The sequence below is a fragment of the Bos indicus genome, chromosome 19 (genome assembly GCF_029378745.1).
Source record: "Bos indicus isolate NIAB-ARS_2022 breed Sahiwal x Tharparkar chromosome 19, NIAB-ARS_B.indTharparkar_mat_pri_1.0, whole genome shotgun sequence".
In the NCBI taxonomy this organism is placed as follows: Eukaryota; Metazoa; Chordata; class Mammalia; order Artiodactyla; family Bovidae; genus Bos; species Bos indicus.
Window position 1 is genome coordinate 39,936,722 of NC_091778.1, and position 19,004 is coordinate 39,955,725.

General features: G+C 51.4%; 1 protein-coding gene across 1 annotated transcript; it reads right to left on the reverse strand.

Moving 5' to 3' along the window:
• Window positions 1-3,026: 3,026 nt before the first annotated feature.
• TBX21 (T-box transcription factor 21) lies at window positions 3,027-15,045 on the reverse strand. The gene is made up of 6 exons (XM_019982523.2): window positions 14,328-15,045; window positions 6,454-6,608; window positions 5,962-6,083; window positions 5,215-5,364; window positions 5,002-5,063; window positions 3,027-4,761 (listed from the first exon to the last, which is right to left on the reverse strand). The coding sequence occupies exons 1-6, from the start codon at window positions 14,816-14,818 to the stop codon at window positions 4,143-4,145; spliced, it is 1,599 nt and encodes a 532-aa protein (XP_019838082.1). The 5' UTR covers window positions 14,819-15,045; the 3' UTR covers window positions 3,027-4,142.
• Window positions 15,046-19,004: the final 3,959 nt, after the last annotated feature.

A 19,004-nucleotide genomic window follows, 5' to 3' on the forward strand; every position in this document is an offset into this window, starting at 1 on the left:
GGTGAAGATAAACTGAAGAGCCTCTTGATGAGGCTGAAAGAGGAGAATGAAAAAGCTGGTTATCATAGCATCTGATCCCATCACTTCATGCACATATAAGGGGAAAAAGTGGAAGCAGTGACAGATTTTGTTTTATTGAGCTTCAAAATCACTGCAGACAGTGACGGCAGCCATGAAATTTAAAGATTTCCTTGGAAGGAAAGCTTTGACATACCTAGAGTATATTCAAAGATATCACTTTGCTGACAAAGGTCCGTATAGTCAAAGCTATGGTTTTTCCAGGAGTCACATACGGATGTGAAAGTTGGACCAAAGAGAAAGCTGAGCACCAAAGAATTGATGCTTTTGAACTGTGGTGCTGGAAAAGACTCTTGAGAGTCCCTTGGACTACAAGGAAATCAAATCAGTCAACCTTAGGAAATCAATCCTGAATATTCACTGGAAGGACTGATGCTGAAGCTGAAGCTCCAATACTTTGGTCACCTGATGCAAAGAGCTGACTCATTGGAAAAGACCTTGATGCTGGGAAAGACTGATGACAAAAGGAGAAGAGAGCTGCAGAGGATGAGATGGTTAGATAGCATCACTGACTCAATGGGCACGAATTTGAGGAAACTCTGGGAGATAGTGAAGGACAGGGAAGCCTGGTGTGCTGCAGGTCATGGGGTCACAAAGAGTCGAACATGACTTAGTGACTCAACAACAATATACATAGGGCTTCCCAGGTGGTACTGTGGTAAAGAATCTGCCTGCCAAGCAGGAGACGCAGGAGATGTGAGTTCGATCCCTGGCTCAGTAAGATCCCCTGCAGAAGGAAATGGCAACCTACTCCAGTATTCTTGCCTGGGAAACCCCATGGACAGAGGAGCCTGGTGGGCCACAGTCCTTGGGGTCGCAAGAAGTTGGACACTACTTAGGGCCTAACTCCCACCACCATATATATGTGTGATTGTGCATCCTCAGTCACGTTCAGCTCTCATATATTATGCATGGCATGTGGGGGTCTTAGCTCCCCAACCAGGGATTGAACCCAAGCCCCCTGCATTGGAAGTGTGGAGTCCTAACCACTGGATCACCAGGGTAGTCAGACTGATAAGGTAAAATGCATTACATTGACTAAAAACTCTGTGTATGTGAATTCATATATATTCAGTAAAATCAATAAATATATTTTGGAAAATATATAATATTTGGGAAGGTTCATCTAACAGTGAAGAAATACTAGTAATGAACTTTTGTGAGTCAAATAACAAAGCATCAAAACATCTGTAACCAGACTTCTAGAAGAAGACAGAAGACTATGACCTGATCACAACTCCTTTCACTTCATGTCTGACAAAGCAAACCAAAACCATTTAAAAAGAGTGAGGGAGAAAAGTCTTGTAACTACCCACCAGAGTTCCCAAGAAAAGAAATAAGCTCAGCTTAATATCATTAACTCCAAAGAGTGAGAGGCAAGGGGTAGGGCAAGTGGAGAATTAATCTGTATTCACAGAGTGCAGTATGGCTGACTTCCTCATGTCATTTTAAAAAGATGCACTTCCAAATCCAAAGAAGATGGAACCAAGTATATGACTGTCTCCTTATCTTTTCCTTCTTCTGACTGATGATGAAAATTACCTCTGGGCAGAAACCAGTAAAAGAGTCAATGTGAACTATGAAACAAGCAAAATTTTCCAGGCTCTAAACAGAACTGGAACAACACCCCAAAGCCTGTAACATTGTTCCCACATTAGAATTGGGTATACTCTGGACTGGGGTGAGGCAAATATAGTAACTCTGACCTTTTACTGTTTCCCATAAGCTCCTTTTTTAACCTTTGCATGCTCTTTCAGGAAATATTTCTCATCTTGAAGGAAGACTTATTTTGAGTTCAGCAATTGTCTTCACTCATTTGAGAGTTTGGGAGTTCTTGATGGTTTGCTTGGTGGGTTGTTATTATCATTATCATTAACTTCTGTTAATGAAAATTCAATAGTTTTCATTAAGAAAAAAAAGCATTTTCAGTATGATTCCAATATCATAAATATATTTCTGTCTATCCAATCCATCTATTGTTGGTGATAATTATTCATGGGTGGTAAGATTTAAGATAATTTATTGTTGTCTTCATACTTTTCCACAATGCTTTAATTCTTTAAAAGAAGCATGTATCATTTTACAACCACAACTCAGTACGTGTGCAAGGAGAGAGAAAACCAGCTAGAGGATGATAATATTGACAATAACAATAGTTTACACCTTGAGGGCTTACTACTTTTCTGGCACTGTTCTAAACTCATTACATACACTGCTGTTGCTGCTGCTAAGTCGCATCAGTCGTGTCCAACTCTGTGCGACCCCATAGATGGAAGCCCACCAGGCTCCCCTGTCCCTGGGACTCTCCAGGCAAGAACACTGGAGTGGGTTGCCCTTTCCTTCTCCAATGCATGAAAGTGAAAAGTGAAAGTGAAGTTGCTCAGCCGTGTCCAACTTAGCGACCCCATGGACTGCAGCCCACCAGGCTCCTCTGTCCATGCCTTGAGGGCTTACTATTTTTCTGGCACTGTTCTAAACTCATTACATATACTAGGTTGTATAAAATGAAACTGCCAATATTTGGCTGTTCTTGACCTGCGAAAACAGCAATTTCATGTGGTCCTATTTACGTTTACTCCTCAATCTTTGAACAATCCCAAGATGAAGATGGAGATCCCAAGCTGCCAGAAATGCACGGAAAAATCAAGTGTCATCTTTTTCTGCAGAGCCCCCATCCTCTGGTCTTGCCCTCGCACCCTGCTCTACAGTCAGGGTATCCCAAGGTACCTTAAGAGGTGGCATCAGCCGTCAACCTGAGCACCAAGGCAGGACATGTAGAATTGCTCTAATTCAGTTTATCCCCTGAATGAAATCACCTCTAGTTTCTAGGAGGGTCTTCGGAATTTCAAGTTCTGTTCTAGAGCAGAGAGAACAGTTCGGATACAGCTGCAGTTCCCAGTAGAGTCCCCACCTGTGTCCCCCCATCCAGGTACCAAAGCAGGACACGCTTGACAGTTTTGCGTTTATTTCCAGAAAGTGATGAAGACAAAAGTACTATATCTGGACACCACTCTCTGTACAATAAATAGCCTCCCCTGTTCCCCAAAAAAGAAAAATGCATCCTTACATACAACCCCCTGTCCCCTTGGCAAGTCAGTGCTTCCTTTTTAAAATAAAAAAAATTATTTTATTTATTTATTTTTGGCTGTGCTGGGTCTTCAATGCTGTGCGGAGCTTTTCTCTACTTGCGGGGCTACTCTCTAGCTGTGGTATGTGGGTTTCTCGTTGAGGAGGCGTCTTTTGTTTCAGAGCACAGGCTCTAGGGCTCACTGGCTTCAGTAGTTGCGGCACATGGGCTCAGTATTTTCAGCTCCCGGGCTCCAGAACACAGGCTCAACAGTTGTGGTGCAGGGGCTTAGTTGCTCCATGGCATATGGGATCTTCCTGGATCAAGGATTAAACCCATGTCTTCTGCACTGTCAGGCAGATTCTTCACCACCGAGCCACTTGGGAAATCTCAAGACTTTGCTTCTTGAGTCATGCACAATCCCCACCCCCTTGCCAGCCCCTTCCCCGGGACTCCACTGAGGGTGGGGCTCAGGCCAGTTGTTCAAAGTCACTCGGGTCCTCTCCCTGACCCTGGCTAGCTGACTTACAAAATCCACATGTCTTTATTTCCATATCAGGGATTAACACACACACAAATGGAAATGCTGACAGTTACTCTACAGAGTGAGAGATCTGAGTCTCCAGCCGGGCCATCCCACTTGACCCTGATATCCCCACCCCCAACCCCAACCCGCAGAAGAGAGGAAGCTCTTTTGTGTCCCAGACCTTCCGTGGTCCATTTTATGTTCTCCAGCTGGGAACCCACAGCCAGAAGCAGCACCAGGTATATGACTGTAGTTGGGGCAGAGGAAGGGGCAGAGGACAGTCCTCGCAGGTTTCCCTGTGGGCCAGGAGACAGCAGGTGAACCTCAGAATCCTTCTTGGCCCCCCTCTTCCTCAACCAACTACAAAAGGCTGGGGACAGAAAAGGCTGGGGACGGCTCAGTCCTGAGTTTGTGGTGTGGTTGGTGTCACCAACCTAACGACGTTCTTCCTGTTCCTTTCACGTCATCTGCTCAATTGGGAAAATAGTTATAAAACTGGGCTTCAGTGTCCTTATCGAAAGGAGAAGGGGCCCCTGCAGGGGAGGAGCTGTCACCACTGGAAGGATAGGGGGACACACGCCTCCTCTTAGAGTCTCCTTCGCCCAGTCCCGAGTTGCTGGACTCTGGCCGGAGTGGGGTGATATCAGTCCACAGGGAGGGGGAGCCCTGCTCCTCTGGCCCCCGCCCCTCTGAGGCTCCAGGGCCAGGTTCCATGGGCAGAGTTCGCATGGAGCGGAACCAGTTGGCTGGGCCCACCTTGGGAGGGTACTGGGGGGCCACAGGCCAGCCCGCTCCAGGTGCCAGGACTTCCTGGCTTCGGTAGTAGGACATGGTGGGCCCGGGCGCGGAGGGCAGGAATGCAGGCTTCATGCTGACAGCTCGAAACTCGGCCTCATAGCTGTGGTCCCGGGGGGCTCCCAGCCAGTAAGTCTGGGGAACCACATCCTTGGCCTGGCCAGGAAGGTCGGGGTAGAAACGGCTGGAGATGGGATACTGGTTGGGGAGGAGAGGAGAATAATGGTCTCCCCCAAGCAGTTGACAGTTGGGTCCAGGCGGGGAGGGGACGCTGGTGTCAACGGATGCATACATGCTTTAAAAAAAAAACAGGGGGCAAAAGACAGGGGGTCATGAGTAGAACTGGTCAGTTAGGAGCCTGCCTGCTGCACGACCCTCCCCATACCTCCTTCCTGACCTGCCCGCTGCCTTTTGCACCCACCGCACACTTCCCCACCGCAGAGGCAGAGAGGGGACTGAGCACTTGTCTGGAGTCCCAGTCCCAGACAGACAAGGAAGGCCTCTGTCAACACGAGTTGAACCCAGGGGCACTTACGACTCAAAGTTCTCCCGGAATCCTTTGGCAAAAGGGTTATTATCAATTTTCAGCTGAGTAATCTAGAGAGAAGGGAAACAGAGTCATCTGAGTGCTGAGTCTGAGGCTGAGGAACTTCCAAATTCACTCCCAAGAAGTCAAGGGGCTCTGTTCTTCCCTTCTTCCCACCCAACCCACTCAGGCTCAGCCTACCCTCGCCCAGGCAGCCCTCACCTCGGCATTCTGGTAGGCGGTCACGGCGATGAACTGGGTTTCTTGGAAAGTGAAGACGTGCGTGTTGCAGGCCGCCTCCGGCTCTCCATCGTTGACTTCGACAATGTGCAGCCGGGGCTGGTATTTATGGAGGGACTGAAGCACGATCATCTGAGGGGGGTGAGACGGCTGTGAGCGTGGGAGGAGGGAGTGCAAAGGAACCCTCCCCTCCCCCACCCCACCTATGGTCCACCCTATGGCCAAGCCACAAAGGGCCCTGAAGTCATTGTGACCATTCTTCTGCCCTGCCAACATGTAACTTTTCCCAAGTCTCCAACCTCCGTCCTGAACCTCCTCAGGGCACCAGTGCTATTCTCTTGCCTCCTTTCCTATCTCCAGATGTCCACTGTGACCAAAGTATTAGCACAAACAGGGCTTCTCAGGGAATAAGGGCACCTTTAATAGGCTTGCTCAACTCAAAGAAACTCTGCACCCGCTCCCTAAGACCACCAGTACTGACTCTGTACCCAATACTAGCGAGCACAGCCGGGATTTGGTGAAGAAACCCCCAGGCTGGGTTGGCCCACGTTGGCCTGAATGTGACCCCTGTCTGCCTTGAGATTCAGCTTCCTCTCAAAGTGGGTGGAAAAGAACCAGAGTCAGAGAGGGAGAGAAGTCACTCTCATAGAACAGAATCAGCCTGCAGGACCCACTGTGGCCTCAGGGACAGGGAAAGGTGGGGGGCTTTCCCGAGGGGAGGCGTCCCACCTGGGTCGCATTGTTGGAAGCCCCCTTGTTGTTCGTGAGCTTTAGTTTCCCGAATGACACCTCCTGGCGCATCCAGTGGGCTCCGGTGTTGGGGGAATCTGGATGGACATACTGGCGGTTCCCTGTGGACAGTTAATCTTTTTGGCATGCAGCCCCTGGGACCAGGTCCCTGGTCATGTGGGGCTTCCTTTGCCTGTTCGGAGAGGCGCGGCAAGAAGGAAGGAGGGGGAGGACAGCGGGGGCAGGATGGGGGAGGTGTGGGCAGAGGACCGAGCTGAAGACAGGATAGAGCAAAGTAGAAGAGATGACAGAATGAAAGTGAGAAGTGGGAGGGGAAGGGATGGGGTTGGGTGGAGTGGATGGGGTGGGGTGGAACTAGAGAACTAAATCCTAGGAGTCAGAGGCAGGGGGTTGGGGGTTCCTCTTGGCTCCACCAGGGGGCGCACAGTCTTAGAGAAAAATCATGCCCCCGGTTCCCAAGGAGGCACGTACCTGGCATGCTGCCCTCGGCCTTTCCACATTGCACCCACTTGCCGCTCTGATAACGCCAGTGGTGCTGGTCCACCAAGACCACGTCCACATACATCCGGTAATGGCTGTTGGGCTCCAGGCCAGCCACAGTAAATGACAGGAATGGGAACATCCGCCTGGGGAGAACAGAGAGACCCACCAATATCATCAGTCCCCAGTCCCCCAGACGGCCGTTCCCTATGCAAAGGAGGCCCATCAGCGGTGTGCTGGAGCCGGCTCCCGTCCTCACCAGAGCCAGCTGGGGAAGTCCAGGAAGTCTGCCAGCCAGGTGTTAGCAACAATTAAAAATTAAATCAGGACTTCCCTGGTGGTCCAGTGGTTAAGAATCCACCTGCCAATGCAGGGGACATGGTTCGATCCCTGGTCGGGGAAGATTCCACATGCCATAGGGCAATTAAGCCCATGAGCCACAACTATTAAGTCCTTCGAGCTCTAGAGCCTGAGCTCCACAACAAGGGAAGTCATTGCAATGAGAAGCTGCTTACCGAAATTAGAGAAGCAGTCCCCGCTGGTGGCAACTAGAGAAAGCCCGTGCAGCAATGAAGACCCAGCACAACCAAAAATAAATATCAATAAAAATTAAATCATATAAACTGCCATGAAATATATTACAAGTCAAGGTAATAAATACTCAAAAAAATCACTTCTCAATATTTTTTACTACACTCTACTATTATCTCTGCTCTTGAGATTGTTTATCGGTATAGTGGAGATATACTAGGTAATATTTGCCGCCTCACGTCTCTTCCCAACTCCAAGTTCAGTGATAACATGTGGGCAGCTTGCAAGCAGCCATTATAGGGGTATTTACCATGGAAATCAGCAAACACTAGGAAGCAGGGCTTTTAAAATTTTTTTTCTTTTTTTTATATGAAACTTTTAGTATTTTATTCATTTTCATAGTTTTACAGTATTAGTAAAAATAATGACCATTATAAATAAGTATAAAATGGAAGTTGATGAAAAAATAACCCCAAGTCTTCCTTGACTCCCACCCTCCCACCAAAAAACTAGCTAGTATATGGCAAATATCCTTTTCACATATTATCTTTAGGCATATATTCACTTTGTAGTGGTGGATGGTTTAGTCACTAAGTCGTGTCTGACTCTTGTGATCCCATGGACTGTAGCCTGCCAGGCTCCTCTGTCCATGGTGTTTTCCAGGCAAGATTACTGGAGTGGGTTGCCATTTCCTTCTTCATAAAATTTTTTTTCTTTTTGAGTGTCAGTTGCTAACATTAGCTGCACACCCGTCTCTAGCCTTAGTTTGCTCCCTGGAGGGGAGCAAAGCCACAAGCCAGCCCCAGCACAGGCTGTTCCTAGTAGGTCTTCATCTCTGAGTTCCCCCAACCCTGGTCTGGCCTCAGACTGTCATCCATCCTCTCGCTGCGGCTCTCACGGTGCTAACACACACCTAGCCCCAGAGCGGACACCCGCAGGCTTTCCCTACCCCGTCCTCCTGGGCCTGACGTCTGCAGTGCCACCTGCTCCAGGCCTGGGTCTTCAGAGAAGTAGCTGAAGTCCTAGCCTGAGCTTTCTATCCACCTGGATGAGGGACTCTATTGAGCACAGTTCTCATGATCAAAGTCCTGGTTCCCAGGAAAAGTGGAGGAAGTTGGATTTGGGATGCTGTGCTATTGTGCTGAGTAACAGGTTCAGAGGACTAAGCACTGCCGTACACAACCATCTCCATCACCTCCACCATCACCACCCCATCACCAACATCACTACAACCAGCACCTCCAGCATCACCATCACCATTACTACCACCACTACGATCATTACCTCCACTATCACTCCCCCAACCCCAACACCACATCAGTACAACCAGCACCTCCACCACCACCACCATCATTACAACCAATACCTCCACTATCAACATCACCATTACTACAACCAACACCTCCACCATCACCAGCATCACTATAAGGAACACCTCAATGATCACAACTCCCATCACCACCATCACTACAACCAGCACCTCTACCATCACCACCGCCTCTCCGGCTTAGCCTGTCTCTTCTAACTCAAGGAGGAAGAGCAGACTTTTTAAGATGGCAGAGTCAAACCCTCATCAGAATTGCTTTTCATTCCCACACACACTTCTCTCCTCCTCCTACAAGAAGCCCTGCAGGGTGGGAAGAAAGGCACTGGTCCATGAGTCAGGAAACCTGGGGGATTGAGTTCCAGGGGCCAAAGAACACTTTCAGGTGGATCCCAGTCTACAGTCCATAGGATCGCAAAGAACTGGACACAACTGAGCATGCACGTTCATGCGCGTGCACACACACACACACACACACACACACACACACACAGTCCCCAGAGGGTCCTAGAGCAACATCCCTAATAACCTTGGAAAGATCTCCCGGGAGAGTACTGTCACATTCCTGCCTTCCCCAGACTCTCCTGGGCTGAGAAAAAAGAGATTTACTGGCCCTATGGCCTTGGATAAGTTAATTCCTAAACCAAACCTCACTTTCTTCACCTATAAATGGAGATAACAATTCCTGTCCATTTTTCCTCTCAGAGCCGTTAAGAAGTTTGAAAGATGTGCAACTCAGCTCACTGTCTCCCCTTTCCCACCCTCATCCCACCTTCTCCCAGGCCCAGAATGATCAAAACACTCTGGCCTGGCTGAAGAACCACAAGCAAGAGTCCAGAGTTCCGGTTTGAGGCCTTGGGTCCCAGGAGCTTAGCGTGCCAGTCAACTGGAGAAATCAAAGTTAGGGATGAGGCTTTGAGCAATCGAGAGTGAGAGAATATTTTCAACCCATCGCTACCACTAACTCATTTTGCAACAGTGGTCAGGTCATTCATGCCTCCTATATTGTACCCAGTTCCTATCCAGACATGTAGTAATAAAGAGAGAGAAGGGAACTTATTCATTGTGCCTCTACTTATGCAGCAGCCAGTTCACTGAAAAAGTCCTTTGAGGTACAACATGTTTTTTTTCCAATTTTATATCTGAAGAAAATGAGGCTCAGAGAAGTTTGGTGATGGCTTCTTGGTGGAAGCACAGAGCTGGAGTCTCCCGATGGCGAGCACATGCTATAGTCTCCACCGTCTCCTCCTGCTTCTTACTAGTAGAGGGAAAAGCAGGAGACACAAGAAGACTGGGGCAGGGTAGGGGAGAGGGAGAGGAGAAGGGAGGTCTCAACTTCACCCTAAAAATCTAGACTCACCACCAGCTGGGATTCCAAAATAGCCCTTGATTTACATGACGCTTTGCTGAGAAGGAAAAGGGAGTCTGGTGCCAATCTGAGGCCCTAGAAAAGACAGCTCACCACTCCTTAAGGACCATCCACCTTGAAATGATTCGCCGAGTCATTGTACCCCTTCCCCATCCTGAACACTTCCGACAATGCTCCAATTCGCAGTTATTAGGCACAAATGTAAAGGAGATGGTTTTTATCAGTCTGGGCTTCCCTGGTGGCTCAGACGGTAAAGAATCTGCCTGCAATGCAAGAGAGTTGGGTTTGATTCCCCGCTCGAGAAGATCCCCTGGAGAAGGAAACGGCAACCCACTCCAGTATTCTTGCCTGGAAAATCCCATAAACAGAGGAGCCTGGTGGGCTACAGTTCATGGGGTTGCAAAGAGTTGGACATGACTGAATGACTAACACTTTCATCAGGCATGTTCCCAAAATGTTTCAAAATTGATAATACCTAATTGCTATTGAACCTGCAGGATAATCGGTCCTTTCCTCCACTATCTGTGGGGGTGTAAATTGAAACCACTTTTGAGGAGGGTTTTTTTTTTTTTTTTTGCCATGCTCCACGGGGAGTGGGGATTTTCCCCAACCAGGGATCAAACCCCCATGATCCCTGCAGTGGAAGTTTGGAGTCTTAACTACTGGACTGCCAGGGAAGTCTGAGGAGCATCTTCCGGCAATGTCTTTAGGGATCCAAATGCAAAACGCACCTGAGCATCAAGGGAGGGCCTCCTCCCACTAACCTCGGATCCATTGAACAGAAATCAGACGGCCACCAGCAAACAGGGGAAGAGAAAAAGCAAAACCATTTTCACCTATCCCACGAGAAATGAAGCCCATCGGCCCAAATTAAAGCAGGCTTAAAGCTAAAAATACTTTTTAAAGATCTAAAAAGTTCTTGGAGTTGGAATGTAGAGAAGAGAACACCAAAGGGCTGAGGCCTGCGATCAAGGATAATGCGGGACTGAAATTGTTTTACCAAGCCCTAACCTCGCACATACATACACAAATACAAATAGAGCTGCTTAACAATGGAGTTATCTTAATTATAATAATCAACTAATCACACCCAGAAAAGTGGGGATTGCCGGCAATTACTGCACACCCACACACCCACACACAGAGACAGCCGCCTAGCTCTTCCTCTGCTGAGAATGTCTACCATTGACTATCAGACAGGCTGCCTCCCAGAAACAACATGAGGCCGGGCAACATGAGTGCGCTTATCAGACCACAAACTCATAAACTTGAACTCCAAACCCTCCAGTCGGCCAGTCCATCTTCCTATTGTCCATTTCCCCTCCCAGTCCCATCTGAGCCGCCTGGCTCAGTCTCTGGACCCCAGAACCACCCCCAGCCCTCTCCCCATCCCATTCCTGCCGTGGAGGAGCGCATGACTGTGTGTCCAGTCCACACTGCGGGGTGGGTCTAGGGTGGGTAGGAGAGGAAGAATCTGGGAGGGAGGGAGTGAGTCAGCCCCAAGGCGAAAGGCTACAGGGCTGTGGGTGGGCCTGCTGGAAGGATTTTTCAAAAAGGAAGAAAGTCGTGGGTGATGTGGTGGTGACTGACAGATCACTGGAAACCATGGAGGGACAAGCCAGTCTGCCAGGGCAGGAGGACAGAAAGGGAGCTGTTTTCTGAGCCCGTCTTACTTTTCAGAAGCCAGTAGCAGAAGGAAATGGCCGCCGACTTCCCAGATCACTGGAGCCTAAGTTCACAGACCCGGGTGCCGAACTGGGGGCCGCGTGTCCTCGGTCTCCTCCACCCCACCCTGGGGCCCCTGAGGCCCGATCCAAGAGGAGGCCTCAAGGGAAATGGTGAGAGGCCACTGTCCCCTTCCAACAGCTCCAACCCACAAAGTGTCCGAAGCAGTCCGTCAGGACGGATTGAAAGCGTGAGGATTGCAAAACTGGAGCGCGCGCAAGCATACAAAACAATCAGGGAAATTTTATGATATTTAAGAATTTCTTTTCAGGTTTGCTAATGGTATTGCGTTTCTTTTTAAAAACCCATTTTTAGAGGTGCACAGATAACTACTTAAGGATGAAGTAATACAGTGTCTAGGATTTACTTACTAATTACGCTATCACTAACATAGTTTCAGACCAGAGGTATGGACGTTAACAGAGAAAGGAAAAGCAGAAACAGGATTGGACTAGTATCCACAGCTAGGTAATGGGTAGGTGGAGATCTGTTACATGTTTCTCTTCAGTTTTGTATATATTGGAATTTTTCATAATAAAGGAAATTAAGTGTGTGGGTTTAAATAAAAGAGAGACAACAAGGGACTTCCCTGGTGATTCAGTAGGTAAGACTCCAAGCTGCCTAGGCAGGGGGCTCAGGTTCAATCCCTAGTTAGGGAACTAAGATCCCACACACTGCACACGAGTGCAGGACAGCCAAAAGATAAAAAATTAAAATTAAAAAAAATGAAAGAGAGACAACACAATTGTCAAGGAGGATTATTCAGCAGGAATGTAAAGCAAAGAGGAGGTTGTAGATGTAAAGGAGACAACCAGTACAGCAATATGGACTGTACCGTACCCTAAGACCCACAGCCAGTCCTGCACCCCCAGATCCCTGAAGTTCTGCTGAAGCTCTGTCCACCCCAGCCCTCAAGACTGGAGGGGCAGGGGCCTGGCCACAAGTCTGTGGGGAGACCCCAGCAGGCCCCGGGGAGGGAAGCTTCCTGACCACTCAACGGAGTGGAGGCTTGAGTTTGGGTCTGCCGTGTGACCAAGCGAAACCCATCAGCCCCCCGCGCCTCAGCGCCCTCAGCTGCAGACGGGGAGGCTGCTTGGCCTACCTAGCGCAGTGAAATAATGGAAGTGAAAGCACGATGAATGCATCGAGGCCTTCGGACAGTGTTGGTGGCTGTTTTTACTCCTGGTCTTGGGGGAGCAGAGAAAGAAACACAGGCACATACCATCTGGGAGCTGGTGCCAGTTCTGCCAGCAATGGATGTGCTATGTGACCTCAGAAAAGTCTCTTTTACTGTCTCTAGCTCCATTTCCCTGTATGTCCAGGAAGAAGACAGAACAGGATCTTCTGGGTTCCCTCCAATTTAGACATGACAGCCTAGAAGCCTGGGCTGTGCCTAGGTGTACCCAGAAGGAGGCTAGGGTTGGGGGAGCAGAGAGGAATTATCAAATGGCCTAGAAGATGAAGGCCAGGCCATAAAAGAAAATGCCGTCTTTCCTGGGTTCATCCCTGAGAAAGAACAGTTCAGCAACTTGAAGCCCATTGTGATTGGTGGACAGGTCCCTCAATCCCAAGCCATCCCACAGAAATCATTCATCAGGACGGAAAAATGTTCCAGCAATGCCCAGATATTCAGTCTACCCTGAGGGATCTAGTTCTATGGCTCAGGCTGCCCTGAGCCCAGTGCATACAGGGTAGGGTTTGGGGCCGAGGGTGCTGCTTGAATGAATGTCAACCCTCTGGCCCAGCATGGCCTCTCCCCTCTCCCTTCCCGAGCCCCACACTTCCTATCTGCTCTTCAACACCTCTCGGGTCCACTGATGACACAGTCACTCCACACAGAGGCCCTCAGTAGTTCTCTAGCCACACAAAGCCCCCTTGGGAAGGGTGGCTGCACACTCTCACCCACCAGACACAGTCAGGGCCCACTCAGAGTGGAGTTTGCTACACAAATAACACACAAGCTGCAAGTTTCTCTTTCTTTCCCCACGTAGGAGACTCTCTCCGGAAGCAGCACCCTTGGCCCCAAAACCCTACCCTGCACACACTGGGCTCAGGGGAGCCTGAGCCACGGAACCAGGGGTTCCCCAGGGTGGACTGAATGTCTGAATCAGGGTAGGGCAGGCTTTCGGGGACAGGCCTTGAAGGGTCCAGAGAGTGGGACCGGCTGCCAGCTGGGACCCTTGAGGTAGCTTCACCTGCTCAGGCCCATTGACATCTGTGCCCTCAGGCAGGGACCGTGTGGGGAAGGAATCTGTGTCCTCTCCCACTCTACCATCTCCCTCCCCCCACCACACGCACACACCAGACACATGATCTCAAAGTAACTACCGGAAAGGAAACTTGGCGACTACGTCTCCATGTCACCAAATCCCAGTTTTACACGTCTCCCTCCCCCGGAGCTGACCTGTATACAACAGCAGCAAGGGCGCTGGGAGAGGTGGGCACAGAGAGCCCCTGAGATGAGGGCTGGTTTGTTGCCCGCTCCACTGCAAGACTCTGCCGTCCCCTCGGTTTCCCAGCACGTAGGGGCGAAGAGGTGCCCTGCTCTGTCAGACCCACAGCTCACACTCCCCCTGCGCCCTGGGTGTCCCCCACTCAGGCAGAGAGCGGCACACTAGTGCCTGGGGAAACCATAGGCACCCTCGCCCTAAACCAGGACCATGGCTCCCTGTGTCTCTCTCCTTCATCACTCATGGGTTTTGGTTTGCGCCTGTCGGTGCAATGTCTTGAGAGTAAACAACCCCCAGACTGTCCCCACCTCAACTCCCTCCTTCCCCTCAAGGCCTGAGCCAAAGCTGTGAGGGACACGGAGACACTAGCAAAGTCTCGACAGAAAAAAAAGAAGCGCGTCTCGGTCAGGGCAGGCAGGACGAAGGGGCTCCCATCGCTCGGCGCTCCGGCGCGCGCCTCACTCACCGTCCCTGCTTGGTGATGATCATCTCCGTCTGGTGCTGATTAAACTTGGACCACAACAGGTGGTTGTTGAGCGCAACTCTCAGCTTCCCGGACACCTCCAGCCCCGGCGGCAGTATATAGTCCTCGCGCGGCCCCGGGTAGAGTGTGGCGCGCGGGTCCGGAGCCGAGTAGGCGTCCCCGGGCTGGTAGCCCTCGGCGCCCGGCGTCGGCGGGAAGGGCTCGCTCGCCCCGGGGAAGCCGGCGGCCTGGGGCCGGGGCGGGTAGGAGTAGGCTCCGAGGTAGCGGCCTGGCGGGGCGGGCACCAGGGCGCCCCCGGCGTAGGGCGCCCCCAGGCTGGCACCCCCGCGACGGTCGGTCGCGTCCTGCGCGCCCGGCTCCGGGTAGTAGTAGCGGTTCTGCGGGTCGGCGCCTGGCGCCCGGCCCTCGTCGCTCGCCGGCATCGGCTCGGTGCCCGTTAGCATGTCTCCGCAGCCTAGCTCCACGATGCCCATCCGGGGCGGGCTGGCACCTTCCCGCGGGCCGTCGAGGACCGGCCCCTCTCCGCGCGGGGGCGGGCGCGGGGGTCGGCTGGGCAGAAGTGGGCGGGGGGCGGGGCGGGGGCCCTGGGGCTGGGGGAGGGGCGGGGCCCCACCGGAGCCCGGGCTCGGACGCCTGGGTCCTGCGCCCGCGTTTGGCGGGCGCGCGGCAGCTCCCGGGCTCCCTCTCCAGCGGGCCGCTGTCACTAGCGTCGCGGCGCCTTTGCTGTGGCTTTATGAAGCTCTCTCGGTCACCCCCCCCCCCACCACCCCGCCACTTCGGCCCCGCCCCGCCTCACCCCGCCCCTCCTGGCTAATAACTCGGCAAATTCTACACGGTTGGTGAGGACTGTAGGGCCCCCACCGTGCAGAGCAGCGAGTCTCCGATGCGCCTTGTAGTTCACGCTCAAAGACTTTATGCTTTATGGGAGAGTCAACCCCTCCACGTGAAACGCCAGACTATTTCTCTCCTCTGGACCCTCATGGAAATTCCACCCGTCCTTGAAGCTTCAACTCAAAGGCTCCCTCCTACGGGAAGCCTTCGGTGATGACCCAGATGGGCTTACTCGCAGGCTCCGAGCTGCTTCGTCCATGGCCATGTGACAGATGTTCACTGATACTCGCTATGTGCCCAGGCTCCGTGCTGAGTGGCTTTGTGTGAAGTGTTGCGCTCTTCCTCTTTGCCAGAGGCCCAAGGGGGCTGTGTCCCATGAATCTGTTCCTTCAGCCCTAGGGCAGACATGGGATCTGGTGGGCAGCAAGAAGAGTTCCATCAAGCGAACTGCACAGCAGCAGCTGAGGGTTTGCGTGTGGGTGTGTCAGCCATGAGCACTGGAAGCAGCAGTGGACTGCCAGTGCTCAGAGTCCCAGGACTGGCTCTGACCACCACTCAGGTAAATGTGATCTGGGCAAGTCACTGCCTTTGCCTGAAAGTCAGCCTCAAGTCCCCTAGGCTACAGAAAACAAACTGATGCATTTTTCAGAGGGCCTGTGAGCCTTACATGAGAGGGGACACCTGGGCGGCACTTTACAGTCTATTATTATACCTGGATGGAAAAGCAGCTTTGAACAGACCCAGAGCCGGCTGACAGGAAGGAAACCCACCACATGTTCTGAAGGGCTGCCTTGGTGGTAGGACTCTGGGGGCTTGTCTTTCTCTGTTTTCCTTTTCTGTTGACTAATGTAGTTATATTCCTTTTATGATGATTGTTTTTCCCCAGATTGAAAATATCTTCATTGGGAGTTTTCCTGTGAATAAAGATAAAACACACTCATATAGAAAATTTAAGCAGTACAAAGAAGTAAAAATAGGACTGTATATATCACTCCAAATTCCATCCCCCAGAGGCAAATAGGATTACAATTTTGCTGAACACCCCAGACATCATTCCTTGCACACTCCCTCTTGGTTTGTCTTATGCACACACACACACACACCATACATACATATATACACGCTTTGTAATGTTTTTTCACTCAACAAGGTGTAATGGAATTTTTCACATGTCAACATATAAAGATTTACATTTGTAAGAGTGTTTTGAAAAATACCCTAACATTTTCATCATGTTAAAGGTTAACCTCTTCTCTCTCCCCTTCCACCTGAGCCCTCCTCAGTTCTCCCGTGGGAGCTGGCCCCATCTCTGCATCCCTGTCCCAACTCAACAGGGCTTCACCCTCAGGGGCCCATGGGGACTCTCTGCTCCCAACTAGAGCTGAACCAAGAGGCAGGTTGGCAGGTGAAGGCAAAGCTGGGGACCCCAGGAGGCGGGCATGACCCAGGGAGTGGGGAGGAAAGAGCCTGAGCACATCCTCTGAGCACGGAGGCCAGCACACCGCAGCACCAGAACCCGGGACCGGCCTCCTCCTGGCCCATTACCCACCTTCTCCATCCTTACGGAAGGGGGAAGTTTCTGCCTGTTGTTCCATGTGGGCTGCATTGCTTGAAAGACAGGGTGATCTTGAGACCCTTGGCTACTTTTGGGGAAACATGAAAGATTTTAGTAAGTCTTCCTTGAATGACTGGTTTCCCCAGGAGACATGAGGCTGTGGAATGCTGATACCTCTTCTGGGAGACATTCTCGCTAAGTGCTTGGCTGTGGAGGGCCAAGTGGGGCCCTGTTCCTCCCTGTCTCTCCCCCTCCTCCTCTCCATGCTCATCCTCGGGTGAAGTGATCCATCCCCCTACCCCTGAACAGAAGAACCTAAGCCCCTGCCCAGCTTTGGGGGCAGGAGGGATTATGAATCTCAGAATCAGGTGGACCTGGGGACATGTTCCTGGAGGAAAAGGGTGGCAGGAGGCAGTCTTTGTGTAACCTGATGAACTGTTAGAGGGTCTTACAACCCGGTTCATCAGCCCCAGGTTCCTCACTCACTCCCTCCAATTCCTTCCACCCAAAAAAGAAAGTGCCTGTGAAAAGTGGGGGCTGAGTAGCCCTGGTGTCACCACTGCCAGTCCCGCCTCTCTGCCAGCTTGGGTGAGAAGAAGAACCCTGGCAGTGACACCTCCTCCTCCCCTCGCCACCTCATCCTCTTCCCAGGCCCCAGGACTGGAGAGGTGGGGGAGGTGGAGTAGGATACAGGGCCCCTTGGGATCCGCTCACTTCCACTGCTGCTCATCCCAGCCCCTCTCTCATGAATCTACCCACTGATCATCCAGAAGGCTGGTCCGGGTAGGGCAGGAGCAAAGGACAGGGTATGTCTCCAGGATGGGAGAGACACTGTCTCCAACAAACATCAAACGTCACAAGACAGGCTGGATGGGAAATGTGGGAAAATGAACAACTTACCAAACTCTCACACCCCACTTGTGGCAGAACCAGGGCTAGAACCCCCATCTCTTGATTCCTGATCCAGTGCTCTTCCCACAAGAGTGTTGCCTTCCCATTTTGAGGGAGAACAATCGTAATAAATGAACAGTCGTATGATCACATCAGAAAAGGTTTGGAAAACAGAAAAGTAAATTGCCCCATATCTCACCAACCTGGACAGTGGTTTTCTTCACCCTGTTCTGTCTGTATACAAGGCTTCTTTTCAAGCCATTTCCTGTCAAGACTCAAAAAGGAGCTTGGCTCCTCTGATGCCACATAGCACCTGCCATGACTATGCATCACAGGTGGTGCCTGGACGCTTTACAATGTGAATTCCTCAGACCTACCTCTGCAGATTCTGATTCCCGGGTCTGTGGCTGGTTCTCCAGTATCTGTCCAGGTGATGCTGGGCCCCCCCGGAGTCCATGCATCCCACTCTCAGGCCCACTCCCGTTTTGCCATTCTACCTCCAAATCACATCCCAACCTGAGAAAGCCTGTGCCCTGACCCTGCTTGTTGTGTGCCGCTCGGCACCTGGAAGACTGTGTGATGGTCGAGGATGGCTGCTACAGGCATTGAGCACATTTTCTTATCGAAGTGCCAGGACCAGGCAATTCCTAACCTCAGAATCTGACCATCACCTGTGTCCTCTCCTTACAAGGTGTGGATACTTAGCACTCCCAGGACCTGGAAGGCTCTTGAATGGGCTCATGCTGCATGGTGCCAGGGTAGGGTGCTGAACGGCCCACGGGGCAGTCACAGGGGGTGGCTGTTGGTAGAGACCTAACATATTAGGACACTAGGATTTCTGCCTCCACCCTGCTGGGCGTAACCTGAGAGGCTGTGAGAGGGTAGATGAGTGAAGCAGGGAGGGCAGCATGCTGAGGAAGAGGCAGGACAGGAACAGGGGAGAGCACAGTGAGAGGGGGCTGGGCTGGGTTTCTGAGAGAGGCAGAGATGGAGCAGGACAGGGACCACAAAGTCTGAAACCCAGAGCATGACTCCATGAGAAAGTCTCAGGCCAGGAGAGGGAGATCTGAAAAGAAGACAGGCCCGGGAGAGAGACTTGTGGCAACGGAAATGGTGTTAACTGACTTAGAGCCCCGATTCCAACTGGCTGTGTGGTCTGTTCAAGGATCTTCACCTCCCTGGCTTCCTCGTCAGTAAATGGAGCTAAAAGACTTTCTGTCAGGATGACCAGGTCTCAAGTGAGGTGTGAGGCAGCGTGAAGGCCATGGGGTTCTGCCCCGAGGCCAGAGCAGAGCAGAGGCACCAGCTGTGCTAAAGTGCCTCCTCCCCTCCTCCTCCAAACTGCCCGCAGTTCCCTTCCCTCCCCTGGCATCCACTGCTTC